This window comes from Seriola dumerili, unplaced genomic scaffold (genome assembly GCF_002260705.1).
Source record: "Seriola dumerili isolate Sdu_G_001 unplaced genomic scaffold, Sdu_1.0 BDQW01000581.1, whole genome shotgun sequence".
NCBI classification, from domain to species: Eukaryota; Metazoa; Chordata; class Actinopteri; order Carangiformes; family Carangidae; genus Seriola; species Seriola dumerili.
The window spans coordinates 116,842-129,695 of NW_019174836.1; the positions used below are offsets into that span (position 1 = coordinate 116,842).

Here is a 12,854-nt window from a genome sequence, read left to right on the forward strand (position 1 = left end):
AGAGGATGAGGCAGTGCTCACAGGTGCTGAGTGTGTTGCCCCTCAACGTCCAGGCAATCAGAAAGAGTGGGCTTTTAAGGAGGCCTCTTAAGGAGACCCGAGCTAATATTCCTTGTTTCATTCAGAGGCTTTACTAAGGGGCTGCATAACAGGCAGTTTGAGATACATAAGGACTTTTTTGGAAAGCTACTAAAGCAGCATGGCTACTGCTACGCATTGATAATACCCCAAAGACAGACACAAACACACACACACACCGGGAGAGCCTCTCCGCACACGTACTCTACAGACTACCTCTCTTTTCAACAGAGATACAAACATCTCCTGGTGGCTTGTTAGGTCTGACTACCAGCCTCCTACAGTCTGTTGCTCCCTTACTCCTCTTAAAAATACGCTGGGAAGGAGGAGGTTTCTGGCAGAATTTGAAAGTATAGTCAGTGTTTTAAGTATAGAGCTGCGAACAGTCTCATTTAGCTTTAACATCGTCAAGCGAGACTCACTGGTAATTTCTCACTTTCTCACCAATTCATCAATTTATCATCAACAAATACAGCGAATGTCAGTTGACTGTCAATTTGTTTGTTTAGTGTGATACTGGTAAAATGTTCTAAAGATAAATGAAGTTCACTTTGAAACCGAGTCCTCGGCGACAGTACATTTACAGAATGAATTAATAAAGATTTATAGGGGAACCCTTGTGTCTTAGGGGTTGGGATGCCAACCATGAACCACAATGCACCTGGTTCAAATCCAGTTGAGGGCTTTTGTTGCCATCTACCTCTCACTTATTTGCTGTCATCCCTACTATCAATAAATACTAAAACCACATTTCTTTTTTTCTTCTTTTTTTTTTACAGTATAATTTAATTTCTGACTACAAAGTACGTACATATGCAATAAGCTGTGTTTGCAGTCGTTCACAGTCGTTAAAGAGCTTTGCCCTAGAAACATCCATGTTTGAGTCTAGAAAAATAGATAAGAAAAATAGAACATATCGTTTGCTACAGAGTTGTGAGTCAGTCACTTTTCTCAAATTTATCTGGCACAGTGTCTCATGAGAGTCAGACGAGGTAATAATCAAGATGTCAAACCGGACATAAAAGGCAAATAAAAATCACACGTGCAGCATTAAAACACAAAGATAAAAGAGCGACAATAGGAACTGTTAACTAGAGACAGAGTACTGAGGAAAATATTGGGGCGAGTGATTTGAGGCCCAGTGATCAAGGTAATTTCTCCTTATATGCAGGATTGCAGGTGCCCCAAAGGAAGCAGCAAATCTAATTCAACAAGACAAAACAGCACAATCATACAAATATCACCTACAGGCAGAGAGACTGTGGTAAGACTGCTTGATGAGCAGAGGCTGCACGAGTAGAAAGTGAGGAAGCATAAGGACAGATGAAGGAGGAATTGCAGAGAAGAACGACAGAAAATCCCCAAATCCAGCTGTGAAAAGCTTGTTGCTTCACACCCAAGAAGACCCGAGGCTGTACTCCCTGACAAAGGTACTTCAACAAATATTGAGTAAAGGGTCTGAATACTTATTCAGTTTTTCCCTTTTAATAAATTTGCACAAAGTTCTAAAATTTTGTTTTAGCTTTGTCTTTACAGGGTATTGAGTGTAGATTGATGGGAGAAAATGAATTTAAACAGTTTTAGCATGAGGCTGCAGTGTAAAAGAGGTGAAGGGGTCAGTCTAGCTAGACTAAGCATTAAATTTGTTCTCTCTCTCACTCAAAGTAACTTTAATATTCATTGAATAACAGCCAGTAAATAAGCAAGTACTCCACAGCACACTTATTATCCACATGCACTGCATATAAAAAAAGAAATCCCAAACACAGTAGGGTTCTGTAAGGGAATAGCAACAATAAACACACCTCCCTAGAGATGGAGGAGGAGAGAGTCCAGTCTCTGTCATGGTTGGTTCTAAGACCAGTGCAGTGTGTAGAGGTGAGTCCAACTATATGTAGTTGGTATTGCTTCACCTCTTTCACTACCTCAAGCTCCATCATTCCCAGGGATGTGACATTTCAAGTGCCAGTGTTCATATCTAGGCCTCCTGCCTTTACCTGCTGCGTGACTGGCAATGCACCAGACCCATACACCTAACCCTGCACATGGTGGACATACACGGCAGCTTCTGATGAAAGCTGGCTAAATGAATGCGAGTGCCAGTGAGTGCAAGTACATCTAAAAATAATTAACCGATGTGGATGTGATAGCTTTAAATTTATTCATCACATATAATGCATGGCCAGTCCACTGTCTGAATAAATTTATCAAGGTGAGGCATTGATGCATAAACAAGACAGTTTGAGGTTACTATTCATTATGAAGTCTCTCATGAGCTCTTTCAGCCTGGCATAAACATACACATTTTCATGCACATGAATGCTTTTATACAAATATGCTCACACCTGCCAAGGACAGAAGCCATAAAACACAACAAAACTGGAGTCAATAAATGTCACGAGTCCACTTCCTCATTAACTTTCTCCTCAAGCTCAAAATCGTCTCATGTGGGCGCACCCGTCTCTTGCACACATGCATGCAGGCACAGCGCCAAGCACGCACACTCACACACATTAAGAAACCAAGAGAGGTGCGAAGTCTCCTCTTCTCTATTCCCTGGAGCAAAAAGTCAGGGTCTGGACTGAGGTGATAAGTACAGTGGAATACCGCCCAGCAAAGGCACACATACACACGCACCGAGAAAGTCACACAAAGTCACACCAGGAAGCAAATACAGCTGCATTTCTTCATTCAAACACCAGTGAAATCTAATTTGTTTATAAATTTAATTTTGCGCAGGCACTCATTTGGAGAAGCCCGCATACACAGAGAGGCGCCAACATCGTAATTAAACAATATTTTTACAATGTGAAGGAGTGTTACAATTTGTGTGACAGAGTAGCAGAGGGATGCATGCACATGCACACATGCATCACTGTACTGTTTAATTGGTATACATCCCCCACCTAGAGGCCATTTATGGGTACTCAACAACATCCATGCTTACCTAAAGTGACTCGCAGCAGGCTACTCTGACACATTCATGTATCTGGGGGCTGTGCTTAAGTGATTACATGGTGCTGTACCTGAAAAGCTGCAGCAGCTACTGAAGCTGAGAGGTGGCTCTGAATTGGTGCCTGACTAACGAGTGTATGAAATGACCACATTTTCCGTGCTTACTGGAGAAATAAATTTTCTGTGGGCTCTAAATTATGGGGCTTATTTCTGTTGAGTGTTTTAATGTTGTATTATGAGCAGCGTTCTCTGTAGTATTATTATTGAAGCTATTCATCAAAAAAATCTAAAATGAGAACAGCACACGATAAAAATGTTTTAGTGATTGCGAAATTAAAACTGTACTGTGTGCGTACCATTGTGTGTGACTGACTCACCAGTTTCTTTCTCTTGTCCTGCTCAGTTGGTGGCTCCTCATCATCACTTAGCTTGGGCTCCTCAAAATGGCTCATCAGCATGCAGCTGCAAACACAATAATATTCAACTCAATATTAATAAGAGCACACAAACCTGCACAGTAGGAGACAATTTCAGAACAGGCAGCATGCACACACAAAGGCACATAAAAAAATAAAAAAAAAGGCTGTACCCTCTGGCACTTATGTACACAGCTCTGCCTGGTATTCATATTGGTTCATTTGAATGCAGAGAGAATTACAAGAGAAACCATTGTGTTGAGTCCATAGTCTGTGTATGGTCTTTTATTTCCTTTGTCTTTGTTACTTAATCCACATTATGAGCAGAGATAAGGTAGGGGATGTCACATGAATATCATATTACCTGACTTTGACATGTAACACTTGATGAACTCGTGATCAGAAATTTTAACTAAAATTCTACCTGAACTCTTACTAATGAAATTCAAACTAACAAAAATCAACTTGCTAGAATTAAGTGTCAGGAGCACAGGTCATTTTTTGAGAAATGCAGCTTAGTAACTACAATCCAATCTTTTTCTTCTGGGATGAGCACGTCTTTAAAGCAATAAATAATATTCATAGCAATGTATCAATATGGCAATGTAGAAGGGCTCTACGGAGAATCATCACCCAAGCAGCTCCTTTCTGTTTCACAGAGCTTTATAGTGACTTTCAGCTCCTTGTTTAGCTGTCTGGCCTGCACCTTGACTGTTTTGGTTCATTCTCATCTTTCTCATGAGGTTATTTTCAGCCGCAGCAGGCAGCTGTTTTCAGTGGAAAAACTCTAAAAAAGCTACATTACACTACCTGCTCCAACCCTGTCTCCTAGAAGTCGCCTGGACATGGTCGGGGTGGAAGGTGGGTGGAGAAAGAACATGACCAGATTTTGCATCCCATCTATGTTTTAGGTTTAAGCAACAAAACCACTTTGGTTAAGGTCAGGGAAAGATTGTGGTTTTGGTTAAATGTAAATAAACATGTTGTGTCTGATTTCACTGTGAACTTTTCCTATATTGAACCAGACCAAGCTCTTTCCCTAATTTTAACCAAGTGCTGTGAGTGGTTTAACATACCCATAAAAAGTTTAATATTGCTGTAGTCAGTAGCTGTAGTAGTGGATATAGAACTATTTTGGTTGGAAAACAAATAAGCCGTCTGTGAACATTTTTCTGATATGTTCATTGTTGTTACTTCGCACAAAACCTATTTGCTGTTGCAGTTTAATTGTATAGAAACGTACTTTGCAGACAGACTGACTGAGCAACTACCCGGTGAACATAGCGGAGCATTTAGCAGTTAAAGATCCAGATATTTCCCTCAGCAACTGCAACTTTTCTGGATCCTCATTTCCCATTCGTCAGGATTGGCCCTGTACAGTTCAGTACAGTACAAGAGGCATTTCAACTTTTAATTTCTTTTATAGTAGTCACGTGACAAGGGATTGATTTTCTTCAATAACACTTGAGTAACATGCTGCATTGGCTTGCTAATTGTCTTGTTATTGTATTGAGTTTATAAATGGCAGCAATGACTCTCATTCTTATTCCACACCATGCAGGAATAATTCCAAACCACTAATGACAATAGGAGTAAAAGGAAAGTCCATTTTAATTTTAAACTTAATTTCTAATACAAACAGGAAGATTGCATTACCCACTGCTACCCATCTCAGTTGATTGCATTTCCAAACAGTGAATAAAACTCAGAGGGAACAAGCATCCACAAATATGTTTTTGTCTGTTATGGTGCACAGCATGGAAGCATAATATTTCCACACACAATGGTAAATAGAGAAACACTTAAGACTAATCTTTCTACACAATTTTGCAGTTCATTTTACACGGGCACATCTAAGATCATTTCACACTGGCACATCTTAGGAGGGTGCTGAGCATTTTTGACAGCAGGAAAAAGAGGTGTCGGCATGCAGGTTAACATCTAAGAAGAAATGAGTACCATGCTACTGGGACAGAGAGCCAGAGGGGAGAGTGATGGCGCAGAGCAGATTCAGAGTCGAAGTAGGGCCTGCGTTAGTGTCTCCTTCCATAGCGAGCCAGTGTTTTCTGGGCCATTTCACAGGCCATTATTTTTGTAAAGAAATGTGTCCTGTCAAACACCGCAACTCAGCCTCCTTCAGCGCACTGACACGATCCATGAGTAAGTGGCTGCTTTTGTTTCATTATTTTTCTATTCTTTCTTTGGAGCTTTGTTTTTGATAAATTGGATTATAGCAGCACATCTGCAATTGCACCGCTTCAAGTACTTTCAGAACGAATACTTCAACTGTCTCCGCTCATCAAGCACAATCTTTGTCTCTTTTACAATTACAAACTTCTTTCACTTGTGAGGAAAATGACTAGAAGGTTTCAACTGAATGGTTTAGAAGAATTCATCTAATTTTTTCATTTTTGTTTTTCTTCCCTCTCTCTTAATGCATACTTACTCTTTGAAGGTTCCTGTTTCGGGGTCTTCTGTCATTACATCATGCAGCGCCTCAACGCAGATGTTGATGATGCCACAGAACTTGTCCTGGATCACACTGATAAACACACAGATGACACAGACTGGTTATTCATGAGATCATTAATTCACCGGCTGTGTGTTTGTGTGTGTGGGTGTTTTTGAATGACAGAGCGATATAGAGAGAGGTGGGTATTTGTCCAAAGAAGCAAATTGTCATCAAGAGCAATAGACCAAGTTAAATCCTGGCAAACAGTGGATATGATAAAGAGGCTGTCAAAAAACAACCAAAGAAAAAAAAACATATGGTCATCCAGAGAAAAGGCTATTTGTGGTTGTGCCATCCAACAACTCGCCTCACAGCACCCATGTCCAGATTGCTCTGTTTTTATGCATCCCTCCCTCACCATTTCACCTCTGGCTTTTGGAAATAATATACTTTTCTATTCCCTGTGTGCACAGTCTGAGGAAAATTTTACTACAACAAAGCCCAAAAAAAAAGAGAATGAGTAATCAAAAGAGGCCAACCCATAATGAGGTTAACGTTGAAAACATTTCTCTACTTTTATGGTCCTACAAAAAACATGCTTCCATTGTATGATCAATCACATACAATAAGGGTGATTTTCCAGCTGTAAAGGGAGTTTTTTTGTCTCAAATCAAACATTCAAGTGTGAAAAACCTAAAGCACTGCAGCTTAATGTCTTTTATTTTGCCAAGCTTTGAGACAAGCGGCAGTCATTTATGAATTATTTCAGTCTTTCTTTAACACTGGAATGAAAAGTGGGTTTTCCCATGTCAATAGGAATAAAAAGCAAGGAGGGGAAAAGAATGCAAAGACACAAAGACTGACTATGTGTGGGTATGGGCAGTGATGCATCAAACGTTCTGTCAGTTCAAGTACTTGGCTAGGTGGACCCAAGGCAATGCTGCATAAAAGTTCACTGAGCATGAAGTCAGGCAAAAAAGAAGGAAAAAATCTGTGCAAGATCGACACACGCCCAGCCAGTAGATATAGACAGTTCTAATGTGTGGGGATCTTTTCCATGTACACTACTCAAGTATATACTCATGCTGTATATATTGCCGTCAAGACTGAGATAAAGTGAAAGCTGAGCTACGGGAATAGGGGATCCAGCATATGGCTGTGCACTACAATCCTACTTTCTACACTGGTGAGTGAGAAAATGTATGTTTCTCCAACCAACTATAAGACATTGATGAAAGGAAAAATTATATCAAAGGCTATTAAATACTGTAGGCGATATTTGATTGACTCAAACAAGAATGAAAAACTGAATTTTAAAACAGTTCGTTTCAATCAGTCACTACTAATGTCCTGGGAGTGTAAAATACATCAATGAACACCTCTGCCCTCAATTGCCTAATAATAGTCTCAAACTGGCAACCATAGCAACAACTGAATGCATGCATCATATTAAAGATCCACTATCACACTTTAAAATATGCCTGTCAATTCTAATTCAGTCCAGCCCAACACCTCTCCAGTGATTATTTTCTAATGGCTGACTACGGCCACTGCTTCATGCCTGTCATGCAAATCAGTGTCAGTGGAAACCTGATCTGAGAGCTGATGGGCTACATGCAAAGACAAACTACTCACAGCAACAAAGTGTCTCGTCCTCACTCCATAAACAAGAGGCCGCTGCAGGGCAGCACGTGACAGTAACCAGTGAAGGCTGCGCCCAAAATGAAATTTTCAGTGTGAATTTCTGCCCCGCAGTGTGTTCATTCAAAACGGAGGGCTGAATTTTCTTCAGCAAATCATTTTTTCATCATATTGCAGTCAGATTTCTTTTCTGTGCTCAGTAGCAATTACAGATTATCTGTAAAGTTTTCCTCCTTATAGTAGCAGTGCCACACTGCTATAATACCTCCTCCTGACATGTCTTCCTTCTGGTTACATCTCTCTTAAAATAGGCATATATGTTCCAGCTGAACTTGCTGCAAATGGATTTCCAATAAACATTACTAATTACACTTGATGCTGTTGAGCATCACTGATTTAGATCATTAGAATAGACCCTAAATAGTCAAAGTGCATTGGTGATATAAGAGGAGAGTGCATAACTCCAGGGCTGAAGATGGCGTACAAGTTCCTAGATTTTGCTGCAGCTGTCGCATTAGTAAATTGAAGCCATGGCATATCTAATTCCTATCAAAGCAACCAATGGCTTTGGTGAATATTCTAACAGTATTGACAAATTACTCTTACAGACAAACAATTAAAAATTCAAAATCAACTGATTTCTAAAAATGTATAAGTGAAAAAATGCAACAATTAAAGGCAAATGATTGCAAAATTTAAAAAAAGGGGAAGAGGTTGATTTAGTGATAACCTCTTACATGCAAAAGCAGAAATTCACACACGTATGTATGTGCACGTATGCAAGCTACAGCCATGTGTGCTTCAGTGTCTTATGTCTTCATAAGCTGGATAACACGGTTTAATCATAACCTACATTTGTGGTACTCTGGTGCTACAAAAAAAGCATAATTCAACAGCAGACTGAATGTTTTTATTGAAATATAAATACTTATGAAAACTTTGATGAGACAAAAAGTACTTGCAGTCTATGCAAAGGGAATATTTGATTCTTCACATGATGCACCAACTTTGAGATGAAACTGTTGTAATTCCAATAAGACAAAATGTGAGCACGGGAGATCCAGGCAATAAAAGATATGCATATTGATTTATTCATAATAATAAAATAAAAACTTTTCAAAATTCAAATTGCAAAGTTCTACAGAACGAAGCAAGATAAACCCCACAAGTCATAAAATCATCGGATTATAAAAGACAATAGTTAAAGTAAGGTTATTAAAGTCCTTATTCTTGTTGAGTATTGGCATTTCTTAACAGAACCTTTGCATTTGAAAAGCAAACTGTCAGTGATGATGAACTGGTACTGCGAAAAAAAAAAAAAAGGCTTGAACAAGAGCTTCTGATGACTTAAGCAGTCTTCTGTGAAAATTACCTCATGGCTGTGCATGTTAAATACAAAATGAAACATTCCCTGCCCTGAGACTGCACAAAAGTTAGTTCTACTTGTATTCAGTCTTTCTAAAGCTGAGCTTAACAAAGGACAAACAGGACAGTGATGCATTCAAGGAACAGAACTAATCACAAAATGCAAGGAAAGTAGTGGACGAAGTGAATAAAAACAGTATTATCTGTCATAGCCTACAAGCAGTTCGTCTGAACTTGATGAACAACAACGCAGCCGTATGAAGACAGACAAGAATATGTGATCAAGTAAATGATCAAAGTCAGAAGCAACAAAGTAAGCTACTGAACACTGCTAATAGTGTTGTAATCTAATTATATTCCATCTAACTTCAACTGTTCTTTATCCATCCACGACTCAAATGAGGCAGACACAATCTGCATGATTTATAAATGGAAGCTGGTTTCTCCTGTGATATCCTTGACTGGTCCATCAGAATGAAAAAAAAACTGAATACTAAAACTGAATACTTCCACACTGTATGTATCACATGCCGGCAGCTGTTTCACTGCACTGTGGTGGTGCCTTTTCACTTTATGCTTCAAGGCATAAAGTGAAAAGCATCAGCATTACTTCTACCACTAGTATTCAAATTTTGTTCTATTGCTAAATATTGTATCACAAAGCACTTGTGTGATTCAGGAACAATTGGGAACTATGTGCTGCTTTTCTAAAAACTCGTAAGACAAAACTGTGGTCCAAAGAAAGACACATGAATCAACAATGAAGCACAGACAGAGTGCCATTAAGTCCTCCCAGAAAGAGCACTCTGTGATGCTAATCTGGTAGCCAAATAAGATCAAAATCAACCATTCTCACTGCCAGGGACAAACTCAGAAATGAGGAAAGATCTATCATTTATTCAGAAAATTTTATGCAACAAATTTATACCATATCAAGATTGCGGAGCCCTGAATGTCAAAATATTTTATTATTACCCAACACCTATCAACAATGACTCCTTTTTTGAATCATCTTAGTGTCCAGAAAAATATTAGCCACTGACTTCCTGTTAATCCTTTTTCCAGATAACATCAAGTTTTTTAAAGACACCAGAAAAAAAACTAATAAGGAATATGTGATAAACTGATAAGAATATCCCACCCATACATATGTCCACATAATAATGGCCAAACAAAGTTTGTAAATAATGACAGAATATCAAGTGAGAGGCCACACTCATCAGGCACCCCTTTTATTTAGGCTATATTGTTCTCTAACAAGCTCTTATCTTCTGTCTGATACACATAAAAGCTCATTTGTGTTGCCAAACAATTGCAAAAAAAAAAAAAAAACTTTGTCAAAGTTAACTTTTTTTATTATGACTGCTAATTATCTCAAAAAAGCATTTTATTTTAAAATTATGTGTCATTAGGGCAAAAAATTATTCATCAGCTAAATGATTGAGGTTCATTACTCAATACCAGTAAAACACAGTATTTTTGCTACTCATAATCTCAACTAAGAGTGAAAAAAAAAAACAATTATATTATATTGAGGCAGCTATGGACAAGATATGGACCTCCTCTAATTTTAGTTATGATATTATGTGAGAAAGTTGATTTGTCATGCAGAACTTAACCAACCAGAGCTGTCATAATCAATTGTTGTTCCAGACCAAGGAAGGGGGTGTAACAAAGGATTTCATGCCTGTCGACATCTCAAGTATGATTACCATATCTGGACTATAGAATACTAGCGCTTCCCAAGATCTTGATAAAAACATGCACCACCATACAGTCAGATAGGACATCACAAGTAAAGTTTATCATTAAAACCCACAGTGACTCCTTTGAACCACTTCAAGAGAAGTCCCACTGAGAAAATGAAATGAGGAAATTCTTTTGATGGCAAGTGAAAAACATTTCTTTTAAAAAAAAAAAAAAAAAAAAAATTTTTTTTTAAAAAAAAAAAAAAAAAAAAATGTTTGGTACTTTGCCTTCCTGTACACCTATCACAGTCAGGTGTAGGTAACAACGTGTAATGACTCAGGCAAGAAAATCATTTTTTGTATCTTAAATTAAATTCAATATTCCAACTCTCTCAATTATAACATGTTGGTTGAGCTCAAGTAATTTGATTGCATATCAGTAAGTAAAGATACATCAGGTTTTATCTCTATCCGCACACTACCATCACCCTGTGCAGATTCAGAGGGTATACAGTAAACACTTCTATCCTCTGGTTACTATCAAGCTTAGATTTAACCCACAGTGCTGCCAAGTGCTGTATCATGAATCTTTGGTAGTGAAAGGAACTTTCTGGGTGCAACTTTTCTAGCATTGCAGAGAACAGCCAGTCTGACACTGAACAACATCCAAACTTTTGATCTAAGGGGACTCGTCTCCTCTCTGTGTGCATGATTGCTTCTTCATTGACATGGTAAGAGATGTTGGCTCAGATGGTTTTGCCTCTCAGCACCATAATCCTTTATAATTCAGCTAGTCTCCGATTTACAGATTCATGCCCTCAGTCACACTGCATGTCTCTCATTATAGACAGGGCATCAAGAAGTGGTAAATTAGACAGAATATAAACTCATACAACATATTCGTGAGCTTGTATGTATAACTGCATGTCACTAATTGTCTAGAAGTGCCCCACATTCTGTTGGGCATAAAGTTGTCTCTCTTACAACACTCTATGCATCTTGTAAGCACCATGTAAAGCATGAAAAAACCAACCCTGTCAGTGCGTCATTGTGCTGTGCATATACAGTATGTCTATGTCAAACATCTGTTATATTTCTCAAAGAAATTAAGAATAAAAATAACTAATATCCTCTGTTGTTAGTGACAACACATGCAACATCACAAACCACATAGAGAAGGATAATACCAGCAGCTAGAGTCTACAAAGCTAAACAACAGATGAATAAATAATTTGTCAAGTGTGTCTCTTCACAGTCCTCTTATGTTAGCTGGACTGACAGGGGTGGATGACAGGTGGATGCTATCCACCTTTCATCATCTCAAAGCCCCATCAGCTCATAAATGAATGATAAATGTTTCTCACCTGTTGTCAGATGGTAGAAGGGAAAGCAGAGCCAGCGACGACAGCTTCCTCCTCTCAGGCTGAGTGATGTTGTCCATGCGGTCGACCCACATCTCTATCACACTGCCCAACAACTGGTCCACCTGAAAGATGAAAGATGGACAAGAGCGATGGCATAAACAGAGTTTGACAACTCAAGATACACTATACTAATGTATTTTATTTTAATGTTTAAAAATATGGTTTTTCTAAAGTCATAAAAGTCAGCAAAACCGACCTTCCCTGCTTGTTCTGCCTCATTTACCTCCCTACCTTGTCCTCTATCGTTAAAAAAAAGAAGACTTTGGCAAGATGGAGAGACAACCACTGGCCTTTCATCTATTTAGATTAAGGCAGCAATGTCAAAATCTGCAAAATTAATTTTGCTCTGGGTCACAAATAAAACCGTGCCGGAGTTTCACAGTGAAGAGAGGCGACTCTAAACTTTAGTGCTTGAAAATGTTACCATTTGCAATTCCTTGGCTCATTACTTTCAGCTTCATTCAGAACGACTCTCTTTTAACAGGCACTTTGCAGTTATGTTTCTCACAGACATTCAAAGGGACTGTGCTGAGAAGACAGAAATGAAGGTTAGACATCGAGCCTCACCTCCTGGCTGCATTCGGAGGCCATCTGAGTGAGCAAAGAGGAGAAGAAACTGGAGTTCTGGAGCAGGACACGGCCCATGATTCCTAGGTAGGTGGACATCACCACGGGATATCTCTGTGCAACACACACACACACATGTATCATGCACAATGCACAATGACACGCAGATGCAGAAACATATACCCACGCACATACATAAAGCACAGGTCATTAAGCATGATTAGGGAGAAAAAAAAGAAGCCCACTGACACAGCAGTATCCTGGAAAG

General features: G+C 38.9%; 1 protein-coding gene across 1 annotated transcript in view; it reads right to left on the reverse strand.

Moving 5' to 3' along the window:
- Window positions 1–12,854, reverse strand: part of ipo11 (importin 11) — a 116,487-nt gene that overhangs the window by 25,360 nt on the left and 78,273 nt on the right. Inside the window, exons 26-29 of the mRNA XM_022764793.1 lie at window positions 12,587–12,700; window positions 11,960–12,081; window positions 5,896–5,991; window positions 3,411–3,495 (exon numbers count right to left, since the gene is read on the reverse strand). Coding sequence (XP_022620514.1) covers window positions 3,411–3,495; window positions 5,896–5,991; window positions 11,960–12,081; window positions 12,587–12,700 — 417 coding nt within the window. The remainder of the gene's footprint in view (window positions 1–3,410; window positions 3,496–5,895; window positions 5,992–11,959; window positions 12,082–12,586; window positions 12,701–12,854) is intronic.